We start from the raw sequence: 20,000 nt of genomic DNA, 5'->3' as shown, positions 1-20,000 counted from the left end.
TTCGTGAGTCTTGGGCTGAATTCTCACACGATGAGACATCGTGGAGATGGTAGAGGTTCCCCTGCCCAACGGGTTCCCCTGCCCAACGGGTTCCCCTGCCCAACGGGGATCGTAGGAAGACTGGACTAGGAGAGCTGCTGTGACCGCCGAGGCGAGAGTCAGCAGCAGAACTCGTGTCTTCCCAGTTAGGTCCTGGAATCTGCACTGATGAAGACACTGGAGGGCGAAACGTCTACTATAAAGATACCCAGATGTTAGACATGTGTCTACATCTTCATCTTGTCGGTATTGTCTACCATTTATGATGTCGACTGAATAATTCTGTCCACAATAATAAGCGATAATTATCCAGAAGATCCATAGATAATTACCTTTATCTTCGTTAAACTGTAAAACGCAATAATGAACGTTATTTTTCAATTATCAATTATCAATTATCAACTATCAATTATATTTATCTAAGATCTTATCAAAAATATTTATTATTTATTGTTTGCTATCTAATTTAAGATTATTGATAAAAAAATTAAATTAGTCGACCATAACTCAGTTAATACCTGGGAAATAATTAATTTAATTAAATTTATAATTAAATTTTACACAGCTTAAAGTGGACGTCAAGTTTAATTTTAACATAGACCATCAGTGGTGGAAGTTTCAACCCTATCAGAAAAGGCATTCTCTGGTAATTCATCTGACTCCAACAATTCCAAGTTAATTTAACAGTTATATTAAACATCTTTTCTATACAGAACATCATTACGACAACCCACGGAACGGGTGAGGATCGAACTCGCGGCGTAGAACGCCAGGCTGGTGACTGGTTTGTTTACATTCGTGTAAATACGATTTCCTGAGACGTCATCAATATTTAAATCTGATCAGAAGAGGAATTATTTAGCAAATTATTGTAGATTATTATAATTATTCAACAAAATTAACAATTTTAACTTATAACTTCGGATAACTTGTGTTCCAGAACCCACATTAATGCTGGAAGCTCGAAGCAGAAGTCACAGTCTCAGGTTATTTCATGGATTCGAACGATTCCAAAGTATTCGTCTTTATCTCAGCCATAAGATCACCAACTTTGGTTATGAAGAATGTGTACATGGCAAGTGTGCCAAGAATTTAGACCTACTTACCGTACACAAGCTGGGAAAATTCTGAGCCGATCAGAAGCAGTTTTCTGGAGCTATGAGGGAAAGAAATGCTGGAAGTTGAGGGGAAAAAAGTCTGGGAACAACTTAATGATCGCCATTAGTGGATAGATGATGAAGCATATTGACAATGATTCAGTTAACAGATGTTTTTCCACAAGCGTGTGTACATGTGTGTACATGTGTGTACATGTGTGTACATGTGTATACATATGCAGTGTAACATTCTCACCACGTGTTCAGCATACAAACGCCGTATGATCAACATCCAGTACTCAAGTCTACATAACCGGAATAAAGTCTCGTAAGAACATAAGAAAGAAGGAGCACTGCAGCAGGCCTACTGGCCCATGCGAGGCAGTTCCAAGCCTCCTACCGGCTTAAGCCAACGCCTTAAGCCTGATTTTGTTGTGTTTGGACAATATATCAACAAATACAAACACTGGAGCATATTAGAGTAAATATGTCGGGTCTGGGAGTTCTGTCACAAGTCTGGTCAGATATTTTTCTGATAACGTGTCCAAATTAATGTACTTTGGGTATTTTCTAATAACTTGATAACTGAGACACTCGGTCAACATTTCTGGGAATCTTTATTCTGGAGACATCTGGCCAGCCAGTGGCTTCGTCAGTCCAATACAGAGAAAAACGGTAGATGAGGAAAAGCTTCAGGTAATTAGTCCCTCAGCTCTGAGCTAATGTGAAGGTTCTCATTACACAGACTATGTCTCACTATCTCTCTGTGTCTCACTATCTCTCTGTGTCTCACTATCTCTCTGTGTCTCACTCTTCCAGGTGAGTTTCTTCTCCACGTCTCCAGAGTTGAGCAACAAGCAGAGGTTCGAATACTTCTCCCGGACCATCCCTTCTGACCACCACCAGGTGAAGGCCATGGTCGAGATCGTCAACAACCTGCGATGGTCTTACGTCTCTGTCATCTACGAGGAGTCTAACTACGGTATTAAAGTTAGTAGTAGTAATAATACTTGTAGTAGGAGTAGTAAGATAAGACTTCGTTTGGATTTTTAACCCTGGAGGGTTAGCCAGACAGAATAACCGAAGGACTGTCTGTCTTATTTCCATTGATGTCCTCAATCTCGTCTCCCAGGATGCCACCAACACCAGTCCACTAACACCCAGGATGCCACCAACACCAGTCCACTAACACCCAGGATGCCACCCACACCAGTCCACTAACACCCAGGATGCCACCCACACCAGTCCACTAACACCCAGGATGCCACCCACACCAGTCCACTAACACCCAGGATGCCACCCACACCAGTCCACTAACACCCAGGATGCCACCCACACCAGTCCACTAACACCCAGGATGCCACCAACACCAGTCCACTAACACCCAGGATGCCTCCCACACCAGTCCACTAACACCCAGGATGCCTCCCACACCAGTCCACTAACACCCAGGATGCCACCCACACCAGTCCACTAACACCAAGGATGCCACCCACACCAGTCCACTAACACCCAGGATGCCACCAACACCAGTCCACTAACACCCAGGATGCCACCCACACCAGTCCACTAACACCCAGGATGCCACCCACACCAGTCCACTAACACCCAGGATGCCACCAACACCAGTCCACTAACACCCAGGATGCCTCCCACACCAGTCCACTAACACCCAGGATGCCTCCCACACCAGTCCACTAACACCCAGGATGCCACCCACACCAGTCCACTAACACCAAGGATGCCACCCACACCAGTCCACTAACACCCAGGATGCCACCCACACCAGTCCACTAACACCCAGGATGCCACCCACACCAGTCAACTAACACCCAGGATGCCACCCACACCAGTCCACTAACACCCAGGATGCCACCCACACCAGTCCACTAACACCCAGGATGCCACCCACACCAGTCCACTAACACCCAGGATGCCACCCACACCAGTCCACTAACACCCAGGATGCCACCCACACCAGTCCACTAACACCCAGGATGTGACCCACACTAATCCACTAACACCCAGGATGCCACCCACACCAGTCCACTAACACCCAGGATGCCACCCACAGCAGTCCACTAACACCCAGGATGCCACCCACACCAGTCCACTAACACCCAGGATGCCACCCACACCAGTCCACTAACAAGCAGGATGCCACCCACACCAGTCCACTAAAACCCAGGATGCCACCCACACCAATCCACTAACACCCAGGATGCCACCCAGACAAGTCCACTAACACCCAGGATACCACCCACACCAATCCACTAACACCCAGGATGCCACCCACACCAGTCCACTAACACCCAGGATGCCACCCACACCAGTCCACTAACACCCAGGATGCCACCCACACCAGTCCACTAACACCCAGGATGCCACCCACACCAGTCCACTAACACCCAGGATGCCACCCACACCAGTCCACTAACACCCAGGATGCCACCCACACCAGTCCACTAACACCCAAGATGCCACCCACACCAGTCCACTAACACCCAGGATGCCACCCACACCAGTCAACTAACACCCAGAATGCCACTCACACCAGTCCACTAACAAGCAGAATGCCACCCACACCAGTCAACTAACACCCAGAATGCCACCCACACCAGTCCACTAACAAGCAGGATGCCACCCACACCAGTCAACTAACACCCAGAATGCCACCCACACCAGTCCACTAACAAGCAGGATGCCACCCACACAAGTCCATTAACAAGCAGGATGCCACCCACACCAGTCCAATAAAACCCAGGATGCCACCCACACCAATGCACTAACACCCAGGATGCCACCCACACCAATCCACTAACACCCAGGATGCCACCGACACCAGTCCACTAACACCCAGGATGCCACCCACACCAGTCCACTTACACCCAGGATGCCACCCACACCAGTCCACTAACACCCAGGATGCCACCCACACCAGTCCACTAACACCCAGGATGCCACCCACACCAGTCCACTAACATCCAGGATGCCACCCACACTAGTCCACTAACACCCGGGATGCCACCCACACCAGTCCACTAACACCCAGGATGCCACCCACACCAATCCACTAACACCCAGGATGCCACCCTCACCAGCCCACTAACACCAAGGATGCCACCCACACCAGTCCACTAACACTCAGGATTCCACCCACAACAGTCCACTAACACCCTGGATGCCACCCACACCAGTCCAATAACACCTAGGGTGCCACCCACAACAGTCCACTAACACCCAGCATGCCACGCACACCAATCCACTAACACCCAGGATGCCACTTTCACCAGTCCACTAACACCCAGGATGCCACCCACACCAGTTCACTAACACTCAGGATGCCACCCACACCATTCCACTAACACCCAGGATGCCACCCACACCAGTCCACTAACACCCACGATGCCACCCACACAAGTCCACTATCACCCAGGATGCCACCCACACCAGTCCACTAACACCAAGTATGCCTCACTCACACCAGTCAACTAACACCTATGATGCCTCCAACACCAGTCCACTAACACCCAGGATGCTACGCACACAAGTCCAATAACACCCAGGATGACACCCACAGCAGTCCACTAACAACCAGGATGCCAACCACACCACTCCACTAACACCCAGGATGCCACCAACACCAGTCCACTAACACCCAGGATGCCACCCACACCAGTCCACTAACACCTAGGATGCCACCAACACCAGTCCACTAACACCTAGGATGCCACCAACACCAGTCCACTAACACCCAGTATGCCACCCACACCAGTCCACTAACACCTAGGATGTCACCAGCACCAGTCCACTAACACCCAGTATGCCACCCACACCAGTCCACTAACACCCAGTATGCCACCCACACCAGTCCACTAACACCCAGAATGCCATCCACACCTGGGTGTTAGTGGACTGGTGTGGGTGGCGTCCTGGGTGCTAGTGGACTGGTGTGGGTGGCATCCTGGGTGTTAGTGGACTGGTGTGGGTGGCATCGTGGGTGTTAATGGCCTGGTGTGGGTGGAATCCTGGGTTTTAGTGGACTGATGAGGGTTGCATCCTGGGTGTTAGTGGACTGGTGTGGGTGGCATTCTGGGTGTTAGTGAACTGATGAGGGTTGCATCCTGGGTATTAGTGGACTGGTGTGGGTGGCATCCTGGGTGTTAGTGAACTGGTGTGGTTGTCATCATGGGTGTTAGTTGAGTTTTGTGGGTGGCATCCTGGGTGTTAGTGGACTGGTGTGGGTGGCATCTTGGGTGTTAGAGGTCTGGTGTGGGTGGCAACCTGAGTGTTATTGGACTGTTGTAGGTGTCATCCTGGGTGTTAGTGGACTGGTGTGGGTGGCATTCTGGGTGTTAGTGGACTTATGTGGGTGGCAACCTGGGTGTTAGTGGACTGGTGTGGGTGGCATCCTGGTCAGGGTGGTCACCAAGGCTCTTCTTGCCGAATAAGGCAAGCGAAAATTTGTGTATGCAATAATTTTGGAAAAATAATTTTGAACCTAACGAAAATATATATTTCATTGTATTTGTTTATAATTAAATTATTGTAAACTTATCTAAAATATATTTAGTGGGTTTAGGCTAAATTGAATTGCATTTGTTATAATAAGGTCAGGCAAGTTTTCTAAGGTTCTTTTGGTACAAAATTAATAATTTTCACATAAACATGAATGAAAAAAATATATCTGAATAGGTAAAGCTGGTCAATTAACAGGAAATTTTCTCTTATACGTGTGTGTGGAGCGCATGTGGCACTCACAACAGTGGCCTTATACCTACACACAATGGGAGTGCTGAAGCATTGGCCTTATACCTACACACAATGGGAGTGCTGGAGCATTTATGGTCCCTGCAGAGAGCTGACCACAGATTAGATTTTGCCACCGAAGTGGCTAGTTTATTGTGCACCTCATATACATCCTGTGGACGGTAGCGCAACATATGGATACACAAAAGGCCCAGGAACTAGGTCCCAAAAGGGTTAACATGTGTACATTTGGATTTATATCTATAGTTCACTTATCTGTTACAAGCAAATTTGGGAAATTTGCTTAGTATATCTGGTATCTTATTTTCATTAATAAGATATCTCGACATGTTACATAGGTTATTATACTGTCTGTCTCTGTACTCCTCAATAAGTGGACAATTAAGCACATAGTGTTCAAGACAGTGACCATAGGCCTAATCACATTATTTGCATGTGGAACTGTGCACAGCCTCCACAGGCAGATGAAAATTCCATTGGCAACCTTGTCAGTGCGGTGATCTGATGGAATTCGAGTCCACTGGTAGCAGTTCCCTGTCTCACCTCCCTAGAGCCGCTCGTCCGTGTGCGGCAGGGAAATTCTCGGGCCTTCTTAAGCAGGTGACTGGAGGATCCACCAAATTAGAAACCCGAGGCACCATTAACAGCTGGTGCAACCTGCTCCTGTTTGGCAATGTCTGTCTTGCAGTTCCTGAGAGACGAGGCAAACTGCTAACCATATCAGTCATCAAAGCAGTGAGCAACTACCCAAGAACAGATAATTGTGTCCCACTGCCACATCATCGCAGGAATCACAGAGGCAGACCCAGGAATAATTCCACTGAAAACGAGAAAATTTGCTTAAGGGTTAGCAAAAAAAGTAATCGAAGAAGGTAACACAGTGGGAGCAATCAGAATAATTACAAGTGACGACACTGTAGCCCCCAAAGATGAAACCACAGCCCAAGCACTAAGAGACGAGCATCCAACAAGGGACACTATAGTCGTTAACAACGACCCTGAGGAAGACCCCATCAATAAACAGTTAATTTTGCCAGAATCAGAAGTCTTTACGACGATAGTGTCATTTCCAGTAGGATCTGCAGGAGGTTACACTGGATCAGTTCTTCTCTCCGAGTCAACCTTCGTCAACAACTGTCTGGCTGGGCGAATCCCAGAAGAAATTAAATCTTTCTTTTTCGGAGCCTCATTATATGCTCTGAGGAAGAAGGATGGGGTAACACTCTTCGCCGTCTCGTTACCAAAGCAGCAGTAAGAAACAATCGTCCAGAAGCTGCCAGTTTACTCCAGCCACACCAACTGGGATTTGGGGTCCCACAAGGTAGTGAAGCCGCAGCTCGTGCCGTTTGGGATCGGTTCCTCAGTCATTTTCCCTTCACTTCAGCTAGCTGAAGTGAATCTTCAATTCTTTTGCTTGGCTAACATGAAATTCTCTCATCAGAGGGTGTTCAGCAGGGTGATCCACTCGCTCCACTTCTCTTCTGTTTGGCAGTAAGAGAACTAATTTCCAGCTTGTGCAGCGAGTTTAGTATATGGCATCTAGATGATGGCACTCTGGCAGGTACAGAAGAGTCCCTGCTGGAGGACTTACAACTTGTGAGGCCTTAGGATTCATCCTCAGCCCCTCCAAGTGTGAAATCATCACTACCAGCTGGGAAATAATCACAGGTGTGCGAACAATCCTGCCTGAAGCTTCTACTACCACCCCGTCTCCGGAGCACCGCTGGGTCATCAGGCCATCGACACGGTCCTCGAGGCCGAACTGAATGACCTGAAGAGAATGGAGGAGAAAATAAGTGATCTTGATGTCCATGATGCCTTATATCTCCTCACAAGGTGACTTACTCTGCCAAGACTCACTTCCCTCTTTCAACGATCCAACACTCAACGAATAAGACTCACTCCTGAGATCTACATTTAAGAAGGCACTGAATCTGTCACTGGAAGATCACCAATGGGATCAAGTAACTCTCCCGGTGCGACTGGGAGGTACAAGTAACTCTCCCGGTGCGACTGGGAGGTACAAGTTACTCTCCCGGTGCGACTGGGAGGTACAAGTTACTCTCGCGGTGCGACTGGGAGGTACAAGTAACTCTCCCGGTGCGACTGGGAGGTACAAGTTACTCTCGCGGTGCGACTGGGAGGTACAAGTAACTCTCCCGGTGCGACTGGGAGGTACAAGTAACTCTCCCGGTGCGACTGAGAGGTACACGGATGCACAACGCAGGTACCTGTACTTGCATTTCTAACCTACAAACGTATATTATCATCAGTATCGAGAGAAAGTGATACTCGGGTGTAGACTATAACTTTCCTCTGTAAGGTAACGAAGGCTACGAAGTCACTGGCTTTGACGCACTTAAACAAGTACCAGAATCACTGAAATGAAACTTCGGCGTAGGAGATGCAACATACACGTATGTCAAGAATTTATTTCTCTCATAAAAATATAGAACAATGGAATCAATTTCCGGCTGGAGTTATAACGTGAGAACACTCCAGTTCTTTAAGAACCAGAAGTATAAATACTTTACAAATAGATATACCGGAGGATATGATAGTTCTGTGTCACTAACTCTTCATCAACAGTTTCCGGACGATAATTGCCACGAATCAACTACATTAACAGTAGTAGTGATAGTAGTAGTAGTCACAGCAGTGGTAGTAGTAGTAGTCACAGCAGTGGTAGTAGTAGTCACAGCAGTGGTAGTAGTATTAACAGCAGTGGTAGTAGTAGTAACAGCAGTGGAAGTAGTAGTCCCAGCAGTGGTAGTAGTAGTCCCAGCAGTGGTAGTAGTAGTCCCAGCAGTGGTAGTAGTCACAGCAGTGGTAGCAGTAGTCCAAGCAGAGGTAGAAGTAGTCCCAGCAGTGGTAGTAGTAGTCCCAGCAGTGGTAGTAGTAGTCCTAGCAGTGGTAGTAGTAGTTCCAGCAGTGGTAGTAATAGTCACAACAGTGGTAGTAGTAGTCCCAGCAGTGGTAGTAGTAGTCCCAGCAGAGGTAGTAGTAGTCCCAGCAGTGGTAGTAGTAGTCCCAGCAGTGGTAGAAGTAGTCCCATCAGTGGTAGTAGTAGTCACAGCAGTGGTAGTAGTAGTCACAGTAGTGGTAGTAGTAGTCCCAGCAGTGCTAGTAGTAGTAGTCACAACAGTGGTAGTAGTAGTCCCAGCAGTGGTAGTAGTAGTCCAAGCAGTGGTAGTAGTAGTCCAATCAGTGGTAGTAGTAGTACTATCAGTGGTAGTAGTAGTCCTATCAGTGGTAGTAGTAGTCACAGCAGTGGTAGTAGTACTGCCAGCAGTGGTAGTAGTACTGCCAGCAGTGGTAGTAGTACTGCCAGCAGTGGTAGTAGTACTGCCAGCAGTGGTAGTAGTACTGCCAGCAGTGGTAGTAGTACTGCCAGCAGTGGTAGTAGTAGTCCCAGCATTGGTAGAATTAGTCCCATCAGTGGTAGTAGTAGTCACAGCAGTGGTAGTAGTAGTCACAGTAGTGGTAGTAGTAGTCCCAGTAGTGGTAGTAGTAGTAATAGTCACAGCAGTGGAAGTAGTAGTCCCAGCAGTGGTAGCAGTAGTCCCAGCAGTGGTAGTAGTAGTCCCAGCAGTGGTAGTAGTAGTCAGAGCAGTGGTAGTAGTAGTCACAGCAGTGGTAGTAGTAGTCCCAGCAGTGGTAGTAGTAGTCCCAGCAGTGGAAGTAGTAGTCCCAGCAGTGGTAGTAGTAGTCCCAGCAGTGGTAGTGGTAGTCACAACAGTGGTAGTAATAGTCACAGAAGTGGTAGTAGTAGTCCCAGCAGTGGTAGTAGTAGTCCCAGCAGTGGAAGTAGTAGTCCCAGCAGTGTTAGTAGTAGTCCCAGGAGTGGTAGTAGTAGTCCCAGGAGTGTTAGTAGTAGTCCCAGCAGTGGTAGTAGTAGTAGTCACGGCACTGGTAGTAGTAGTAGTCCCAGCAGTGTTAGTAGTAGTAGTCCCAGCAGTGGTAGTAGAAGTAGTCACAGCAGTGGTAGTAGTAGTCACAGAAGTGGTAGTAGTAGTCACAGAAGTGGTAGTAGTAGTCCCAGCAGTGGTAGTAGTAGTCCCAGCAGTGGAAGTAGTAGTCCCAGCAGTGGTAGTAGTAGTCCCAGGAGTGGTAGTAGTAGTCCAGGCAGTGTTAGTAGTAGTCACAGCAGTGGTAGTAGTAGTCCCAGCAGTGGTAGTAGTAGTCCCAGCAGTGTTAGTAGTAGTCACAGCAGTGGTAGTAGTAGTCACAGAAGTGGTAGTAGTAGTCACAGAAGTGGTAGTAATAGTCCCAGCAGTGGTAGTAGTAGTAGTCACAGCAGTGGTAGTAGTAGTAGTCCCAGCAGTGTTAGTAGTAGTAGTTCCAGCAGTGGTAGTAGTAGTCACAGCAGTGGTAGTAGTAGTCACAGAAGTGGTAGTAGTAGTCACAGAAGTGGTAGTAGTAGTCCCAGCAGTGGTAGTAGTAGTAGTCACAGCAGTGGTAGTAGTAGTAGTCCCAGCAGTGGTAGTAGTAGTCACAACAGTGGTGGTAGTAGTAGTCACAGTAGTGGTAGTAGTAGTCACAGCAGTGGTAGTAGTAGACCCAGCAGTGGTAGAAGTAGTCCCAGCAGTGGTAGTAGTAGCCCCAGCAGTGGTAGTAATAGTCCAAGCAGTGGTAGTAGTAGTCCCAGCAGTGGTAGTAGTAGTCACAGAAGTGGTAGTAGTAGTTGCAGAAGTGGTAGTAGTAGTCCCAGCAGTGGTAGTAGTAGTCCCAGCAGTGGTAGTAGTAGTCCCAGCAGTGGTAGTAGTAGTCACAGAAGTGGTAGTAGTAGTCACAGAAGTGGTAGTAGTAGTTACAGAAGTGGTAGTAGTAGTTACAGAAGTGGTAGTAGTTGTCACAGCAGTGGGCGTTCTGTTCCAGATTATCTAGAAGACACAGTGGTAGTAACAATAAGTAGTTCCAGTGGTACCCAGAGCTCAGTGGGAGGCAGTGGAACAACACAAGTTGTGTACTTAAGAACATTTGCAGCCCAGACCTTCTGGCTCCCTCAACCACTACTCCAGTGTAGCGAGTCTTATGTGCAGCCCAGACCTTCTGGCTCCTTCAACCACTACTCCAGTGTAGCGAGTCTTATGTGCAGCCCAGATCTTCTGGCTCCTTCAACCACTACTCCAGTGTAGCGAGTCTTATGTGCAGCCCAGACCTTCTGGCTCCCTCAACCACTACTCCAGTGTAGCGAGTCTTATGTGCAGCCCAGATCTTCTGGCACCTTCAACCACTACTCTACGAGGGTGACAGTGGAGGGTGACAGTGGAGTGTAGAAGTGGAGGGTGGCAGTGGAGGGTGTCAGTGGAGGGTGGTAGTGATGGGTGACAGTGGAGGGTGACAGTGGAGGGTGACAGTGGAGGGTGACAGTGGAGTGTCACAGTGGAGGGTGGCACGGGAGGGTGGCCGTGGAGGGTGGCAGTGCAGAGTGACAGTGGAGGGTGGTAGTGGAGGGTGACAGTGGAGGGTGACAGTGGAGGGTGACAGTGGAGTGTGGCAGTGGAGGGTGACAGTGGAGGGTGACAGTGGAGGGTGACAGTGGAGGGTGACAGTGGAGGGTGACAGTGGAGGGTGGCAGTGGAGGGTGACAGTGGAGTGTGGCAGTGGAGGGTGGCAGTGGAGGGTGACAGTGGAGGGTGGCAGTGGAGTGTGGCAGTGGAGGGTGACAGTGGAGGGTGACAGTGGAGGGTGACAGTGGAGGGTGGCAGTGGAGGGTGACAGTGGAGTGTGGCAGTGGAGGGTGGCAGTGGAGGGTGACAGTGGAGGGTGACTGTGGAGGGTGACAGTGGAGGGTGACAGTGGAGGGTGGCAGTGGATGGTGACAGTGGAGTGTGGCAGTGGAGGGTGACAGTGGAGGGTGACAGTGGAGGATGGCAGTGGAGTGTGGCAGTGGAGGGTGACAGTGGAGGGTGGCAGTGGAGGGTGGCAGTGGAGGGTGACAGTGGAGGGTGACAGTGGAGGGTGACAGTGGAGGGTGACAGTGGAGGTTGACAGTGGAGGGTGGTAGTGATGGGTGATAGTGGAGGTTGACAGTGGAGGGTGACAGTGGAGGATGGCAGTGGAGGGTGACAGTGGAGGGTGACAGTTGAGGGTGACAGTGAAGGGTGACAGTGGAGGGTGACAGTGGAGGGTGGCAGTGGAGGGTGACAGTGGAGGGTGACAGTGGAGGGTGACAGTGGAGGGTGACAGTGGAGGGTGACAGTGGAGGGTGACAGAGGAGGGTGACAGTGTAGGGTGACATTGGAGGGTGACAGTGGAGGGTGACAGTTGAGGGTGACAGTGGAGGGTGGCAGTGGAGGGTGACAGTGGAGGGTGACAGTGGAGGGTGACAGTGGAGGGTGGCAGTGGAGGGTGACAGTGGAGTGTGGCAGTGGAGGGTGGCAGTGGAGGGTGACAGTGGAGGGTGGCAGTGGAGTGTGGCAGTGGAGGGTGACAGTGGAGGGTGACAGTGGAGGGTGACAGTGGAGGGTGACAGTGGAGGTTGACAGTGGAGGGTGGTAGTGATGGGTGATAGTGGAGGTTGACAGTGGAGGGTGACAGTGGAGGATGGCAGTGGAGGGTGACAGTGGAGGGTGACAGTTGAGGGTGACAGTGAAGGGTGACAGTGGAGGGTGACAGTGGAGGGTGGCAGTGGAGGGTGACAGTGGAGGGTGACAGTGGAGGGTGACAGTGGAGGATGACAGTGGAGGGTGACAGTGGAGAGGGACAGTGGAGGGTGACAGAGGAGGGTGACAGTGTAGGGTGACATTGGAGGGTGACAGTGGAGGGTGACAGTTGAGGGTGACAGTGGAGGGTGGCAGTGGAGGGTGACAGTGGAGGGTGACAGTGGAGGGTGACAGTGGAGGGTGGCAGTGGAGGATGGTAGTGAAGGGTGACAGTGGAGGGTGACAGTGGAGGGGGGCAGTGGAGGGTGACAGTGGAGGGTGGCAGTGGAGGGTGACAGTGTAGGGTGACAGTGGAGGGTAACAGTGGAGGGTGGTAGTGATGGGTGACAGTGGAGGGTAACAGTGGACGGTGGTAGTGATGGGTGACAGTGGAGGGTGACAGTGGAGGGTGACAGTGGAGGGTGGCAGTGGAGGGTGACAGTGGAGGGTGGTAGCGATGGGTGACAGTGGAGGGTGACAGTGCAGGGTGAGAGTGGAGGGTGGCGGTGGAGGGTGACCGTGGAGGGTGACAGTGGAGGGTGGAAGTGGAGGGTGACAGTGGAGGGTGAGAGTGGAGGGTAACACTGGAGGGTGACAGTGGAGGGTGACAGTGGAGGGTGGCAGCGGAGGGTGACAGTGAAGGGTGACAGTGGAGGGTGACAGTGGAGGGTGACAGTGGAGGGTGGCAGTGCAGGGTGACAGTTGAGGGTGATAGTGGAGGGTGACAGTGGAGGGTGACAGTGGAGTGTGGCAGTGGAGGGTGGTAGTGATAGGTGACAGTGGAGTGTGATAGTGGAGGGTGACAGTGGAGGGTGACAGTGGAGGGTGACAGTGGAGTGTGGCAGTGGAGGGTGGTAGTGAGAGGTGACAGTGGAGGGTGATAGTGAAGGGTGACAGTGGAGGGTGACAGTGGAGGGTGACAGTGGAGGGTGACAGTGAAGGGTGACAGTGGAGGGTGGTAGTGATGGGTGGCAGTGGAGGGTGACAGTATAGGGTGACAGTGGAGGGTGACAGTGGAGGGTGACAGTGGAGGGTGACAGTGGAGGGTGGTAGTGATGGGTGGCAGTGGAGGGTGACAGTGGAGGGTGACAGTGGAGGGTGACAGTGGAGGGTGACAGTGGAAGGTGACAGTGGAGGGTGACAGTGGAGGGTGACAATGGAGGGTGGCAGTGGAGGGTGACAGTGGAGGGTGACAGTGGAGGGTGACAGTGGAGGGTGACAGTGGGTGGTGACAGTGGAGGTTGGCAGTGGAGGGTGACAGTGGAGTGTGACAGTGGAGGGTGACATTGGAGGGTGACAGTGGAGGGTGGTCGTGATGGGTGACAATGGAGGGTGACATTAGAGGGTGACAGTCGAGGGTGACAGTGGAGGGTGAGAGTGGAGGGTGACAGTGGAGGGTGGTAGTGATGGGTGACAGTGGAGGGTGACAGTGGAGGTTGACAGTGGAGGGTGACAATGGAGGGTGGTCGTGATGGGTGACAGTGGAGGGTGACAGTAGAGGGTGGCAGTGGAGGGTGACAATGGAGTGTGACAGTGGAGGGTGACAGTGGAGGGTGGTAGTAATGGGTGACAGTGGAGGGTGACAGTGGAGGGTGACAGTGGAGGGTGACAGTTGAGTGTGACAATGGAGGGTGGTAGTGATGGGTGACAGTGGAGGGTGATATTAGAGGGTGACAGTCGAGGGTGACAGTGGAGGGATACAGTGGAGGGTGGTAGTAATGGGTGACAGTGGAGGGTGACAGTTGAGGGTGACAGTGGAGGGTGACAATGGAGGGTGGTAGTGATGGGTGACAATGGAGGGTGACAGTAGAGGGTGGCAGTGGAGGGTGACAGTGGAGGGTGACAGTGGAGGTTGACCGTGGAGGGTGACAGTGGAGGGTTTTAGTGATGGGTGAGAGTCGAGGGTGACAGTGGCGGGTAGCAGTGGAGGGTGACAGTGGAGTGTGACAGTGGAGGGAGACAGTGGAGGTTGGTAGCTATAGGTGACAGTGGAGGGTGACAGTAGAGGGTGACAGTGGAGGGTGGCATTGGAGGGTGGCAGTGGTGGGTGGCAGTGGAGGGTGACAGTGGTGTGTGACAGTGGAGGGTGACAGTGGAGGGTGAGAGTGGAGAGTGACAGTGGAGGGTGGTAGTGGAGAGGGACAGTGGAGGATGACAGTGGAGTGAGGCAGTGTAGGGTGGCAGAGGAGGGTGGCAGTGGAGGGTGGCAGCGGAGGGTGACAGTGGAGGGTGACAGTGGAGTGAGGCAGTGTAGGGTGGCAGAGGAGGGTGGCAGAGGAGGGTGGTAGTTGAGGGTGGCAGCGGAGGGTGACAGTGGAGAGTGACAGTGGAGGGTGACAGTGGAGGGTGGCAGTGGAGGGTGACAGTGCAGGGTGACAGTGGAGGGTGGCAGTGGAGGATGACAGTGGAGGGTGACAGAGGAGGGTGGCAGTGGAAGGTGGCAGTGGAGGGTGGCAGTGGAGGGTGACAGTGGAGGGTGACAGTGGAGGGTTACAGTGGAGGGTGACATTGGAGGGTGGCAGTGGAAGGTGGCAGTGGAGGGTGACAGTGGAGGGTGACAGTGGAGGGTGACAGTGGAGGGTTACAGTGGAGGGTGACATTGGAGGGTGGCAGTGGAGGGTGGCAGTGGAGAGTGACAGTGGAGAGTGACAGTGGAGGGTAACAGTGGATGGTGACAGTGGAGGGTGGTAGTGATGGGTGACATTGGAGGGTGACAGTGGAGGGTGACAGTGGAGGGTGGTAGTGATGGGTGACAGTGGAGGTTGACAGGGGAGGGTGACAGTGAAGGGTGGTAGTGTAGGTTGACAGTGGAGGGTGACAGTGGAGGGTGGTAGTGTAGGGTGACAGTAGAGGGTGACAGTGGAGGGTGACAGTGGAGTGTAATAGTGGAGGGTAACAGTGGAGTTTGACAGTGGAGGGTGACAGTGGAGGGTGACAGTGGAGGGTGACAGTGAAGGGTGACAGTGGAGGGTGACAGTGGAGAGTGACAGTGGAGGGTGACAGTGGAGGGTAACAGTGGAGGGTGACAGTGGAGGGTGACAGTGGAGGGTAACAGTGCAGGGTGACAATGGAGGGTGACAGTGGAGGGTGACAGTGGAGGGTGACAGTGGAGGGTGACAGTGGAGGGTGACAGAGGCGGGTGACAGAGGCGGGTGACAGAGGCGGGAGGCTTTAGAGTGAAGCAGTGGAGGAAGATCTTTCTCAGCAGAAAGACATGGTGTGACCTCACTCAGTCTCTCTCTCTCTCTCTCTCTCCCTCTCTCTCTCTCTCTCTCTCTCTCTCTCTCTCTCTCTCTCTCTCTCTTTCTCTCTCTCTCTCTCTCTCTCTCTTTCTCTCTCTCTCTCTCTCTCTCTCTCTCTCTCTCTCTCTCTCTCTCTCTCTCTCTCTCTCTCTCTCTCTCTCTCTCTCTCTCTCTCTCTCTCTCTCTCTCTCTCTCTCTCTCTCTCTCTCTCTCTCTCTCTCTCGTGCCTCCGTCAAGGGAGCTCCATAATGCTTCCCCAGACAGTAGGGAACAGAAGGTTAAAGGAGAAAGGCAGTATGGGCGAAACACTCTTAGCAAATTACCAGTAAAACAACTCGGCTGTGTTTGTAGTAACAATGTTTGGAAAGCGACTCAAGGCGTTTTTGGGACCTTAAGCTGCTCAAATAAACACTAGGACTGTAGAGACGGAAAGAGAAAGAGAGAGGAGAGAAAGAGAGGGAGAGAGAGCTGTGCCGAAGTCGTCAGTGGTGATAATGAGGCAGGTAGAAGTGTATCTACTCCTCGGACCTCTGGACAAAGAAAATAGACCTGGACAAGGTGAGCCTAAGACCCCTGAGTAGATGTGCAGACCAGCTAGCGTCACCTCTACCTCGCATCTATCAGCACTGCCTAACAGAGTGTAAGCAGCCTTCTCTATGGAAAGAGACAAATGTAGTCCCTGTTAACGAAGTGTAGAGCAGAAATCAACAACCACAGACCAGCGACATTCCAGTCAACCACTGGAAAGCTTCTTGAGACAGTAACTCACGGCAGATGACAGCGTATCTCGACTACCACTCCCTTCTTTGTGACCGGGAATATGGCTTTAGAAAAGGTCACTCTGCTCCTGATCTGCTGTTAAATATTTCTTCTACGTGGCAATAGTCACTGGATGAATCCAGGATCTGGGACTGGCGACCGAATATGGCACCAGGGACTCTTGGCAAGACTGAGAGCACTAGGAGTCGCTGGCTCTACACAATGTTTCCACAGTAATTACCTTCAACCGTAGCTCTCAATGGGACAGAATCAACAAGGTGCTCTATTGGTGCTAGTGCTCCATAGGTAAGTGCGCTAAGGCCATCGTTATGGAATGTCTACTTCAACAACTTTCATCTCACATTAAAATTCCATTCCTATGCAAATTACTCTATCCTGACCTTTACTTCTCCGAGAGAGGAAATGTCAGCTGCTCTCAGGTACATCAATCAGCAGCTTACAGATATATTAGCCTTTGGTTACCATTGGCTTCTGTGAAAACCATTGGTTACCATTGGCTTCTGTGAAAACCATTGGTTACCATTGGCTTCTGTGAAAACCATTGGTTACCATTGGCTTCTGTGAAAACCATTGGTTACCATTGGCTTCTGTGAAAACCATTGGTTACCATTGGCTTCTGTGAAAACCATTGGTTACTATTGGCTTCTGTGAAAACCATTGGTTACCATTGGCTTCTGTGAAAACATAAATGATGGGCTCTATACTCTAGGATGTTAATGCGGGACCAATGGTGAGAATGATTGGGAAAGTGTTGGAACTCGGTGAATCAGGTGGATATCCTGGAGGTGAAATTTAAGTCCAAATTGTCCATGAAGAACCAGTTTGTGACTCCTGGAACCAAGACAGCCAAAGCTGGGATCACTAAAGCGAATCTCGTACCTGCTTGACAGTAATGGTTGCCAAAGCTTATACGAGGCACAAGTGCGCCCAGACCTTGAGTAAGCTGCGCTGTCTTGGACTGCATTCCCCCGTCTCATCTACAACTTTTAGACAGAATAGAGAACCAAGTGAGACGATTTACATCTCGCCTGGATTCGACCTGGATAGATCTGTCCTTCACGCAGAGCTTTCAACACTGGAGAGGTGTGGATGGTCTTACAGATATTTACAAAGACAATATTGACAAGGTACCACACTTGGCTGCATTTCGTGGACAAAGAAAACACGTCTCGTACACTTAGAATGACTCGAGTCCGGAACATGTTCGTCCAGCATAGCAGCATCGATAAAATAAAGTCAGTTGATCAACATAAAGTCACTGGTCCAGAGATGACTCCAACTTCATCCTATTTCCTGTAGTTATGCTCTATAATAAAATGGCTTTCAAATTAGCCCATGTAGGTAACAGCTCTTAGCTGGTAAATTAAGAACCAAAGAGAGGAGAGTGACTGGGAGTACATGAGAGTGTACTCACATATATGTTATTACACGGGTCGTCTCTGCTCCTGGTCCCGTCTCTGCTGCTGGTCCCGTCTCTGCTGCTGGTCCCGTCTCTGCTGCTGGTCCCGTCTCTGCTGCTGGTCCCGTCTCTGCTGCTGGTCCCGTCTCTGCTGCTGGTCCCGTCTCTGCTGCTGGTCCCGTCTCTGCTGCTGGTCCCGTCTCTGCTGCTGGTCCCGTCTCTGCTGCTGGTCCCTGTCTCTGCTGCTGGTCCCGTCTCTGCTGCTGGTCCCGTCTCTGCTCCTGGTCCTGTCCCTCTGCTGCTGGTCCCGTCTCTGCTGCTGCTCCCGTCTCTGCTGCTGGTCCCGTCTCTGCTCCTGGTCCCGTCTCTGCTGCTGGTCCCGTCTCTGCTGCTGGTCCCGTCTCTGCTGCTGGTCCCGTCTCTGCTGCTGGTCCCGTCTCTGCTGCTGGTCCCGTCTCTGCTGCTGGTCCCGTCTCTGCTTCTGGTCCCACCTCTGCTGCTGGTCCCATCTCTGCTGCTGGTCCCGTCTCTGCTGCTGGTCCCGTCTCTGCTTCTGGTCCCACCTCTGCTGCTGGTCCCGTCTCTGCTCCTGGTCCCGTCTCTGCTGCTGGTCCCGTCTCTGCTGCTGGTCCCGTCTCTGCTGCTGGTCCCGTCTCTGCTGCTGGTCCCGTCTCTGCTGCTGGTCCCGTCTCTGCTGCTGGTCCCGTCTCTGCTGCTGGTCCCGTCTCTGCTGCTGGTCCCGTCTCTGCTGCTGGTCCCGTCTCTGCTTCTGGTCCCACCTCTGCTGCTGGTCCCGTCTCTGCTCCTGGTCCCGTCTCTGCTGCTGGTCCCGTCTCTGCTGCTGCTCCTGTCTGCTGCTGGTCCTGGTCCCGTCTGCTCCTGGTCCCGTCTCTGCTGCTGGTCCCGTCTCTGCTGCTGGTCCCGTCTCTGCTGCTGGTCCCGTCTCTGCTCCTGGTCCCGTCTCTGCTGCTGGTCCCGTCTCTGCTGCTGGTCCCGTCTCTGCTCCTGGTCCCGTCTCTGCTGCTGGTCCCGTCTCCGCTGCTGGTCCCGTCTCTGCTGCTGGTCCCGTCTCTGCTCCTGGTCCCGTCTCTGCTGCTGGTCCCGTCTCTGCTCCTGGTCCCGTCTCTGCTGCTGGTCCCGTCTCTGCTCCTGGTCCCGTCTCTGCTGCTGGTCCCGTCTCTGCTCCTGGTCCCACCTCTGCTCCTGGTCCCACCTCTGCTCCTGGTCCCACCTCTGCTCCTGGTCCCGTCTCTGCTCCTGGTCCCACCTCTGCTCCTGGTCCCACCTCTGCTCCTGGTCCCACCTCTGCTCCTGGTCCCACCTCTGCTCCTGGTCCCACCTCTGCCCTCTGGTCCCACCTCGGCTCCTGGTCCCACCTCTGCTCCTGGTCCCACCTCTGCTCCTGGTCCCACCTCTGCTCCTGGTCCCGTCTCTGCTCCTGGTCCCACCTCTGCTCCTGGTCCCACCTCTGCTCCTGGTCCCACCTCTGCTCCTGGTCCCACCTCTGCTCCTGGTCCCACCTCTGCTCCTGGTCCCACCTCTGCTTCTGGTCCCACCTCTGCTCCTGGTCCCACCTCTGCTCCTGGTCCCACCTCTGCTCCTGGTCCTACCTCTGCTCCTGGTCCCGTCTCTGCTCCTGGTCCCACCTGTGCTCCTGGTCCCACCTCTGCTCCTGGTCCCGCCTCTTTGCTGGCCGCTACAACTCGTTTCACCTCCAGATTACTCTATAGCTGAAGAAATACTTCCTAACATTCCTGTGACTCATCCTTGTTTTTAGCTTCCACTTGTGCCCTCATATTCACGTTTCCCGCCTCTCAAACTGTCTCTGTCCACCCTATTAATTCTTCTAAGTATTTTGTACGTTGTTAACATATCACCCCTAGTCCTTCTTTTCTCTAGAGTCATCAAGCTGAGTTCTCTTAACCTCTCCCATGGCCCAGGAGCTAGTATCATTGCAAACCTTTGCATTTTCTTCGGTTTCTTAATATGCTTAACCAGGTGTGGTTCCATACTGGTACTGAATCCT

The 20,000-nt window shown here is 51.9% G+C and overlaps 1 protein-coding gene across 1 annotated transcript in view; it reads left to right on the top strand.

Moving 5' to 3' along the window:
- LOC138855467 (uncharacterized) overlaps nucleotides 1-20,000 on the top strand; it is a 321,883-nt gene that overhangs the window by 215,953 nt on the left and 85,930 nt on the right. The window contains exon 3 of the mRNA XM_070104946.1: nucleotides 1,956-2,126. Coding sequence (XP_069961047.1) covers nucleotides 1,956-2,126 — 171 coding nt within the window. The remainder of the gene's footprint in view (nucleotides 1-1,955; nucleotides 2,127-20,000) is intronic.

The sequence above is a fragment of the Cherax quadricarinatus genome, chromosome 95, assembly GCF_038502225.1.
Source record: "Cherax quadricarinatus isolate ZL_2023a chromosome 95, ASM3850222v1, whole genome shotgun sequence".
In the NCBI taxonomy this organism is placed as follows: Eukaryota; Metazoa; Arthropoda; class Malacostraca; order Decapoda; family Parastacidae; genus Cherax; species Cherax quadricarinatus.
Note: the sequence above shows the minus strand (reverse complement) of the source record. Positions and strands in the feature narration are given on the sequence as shown.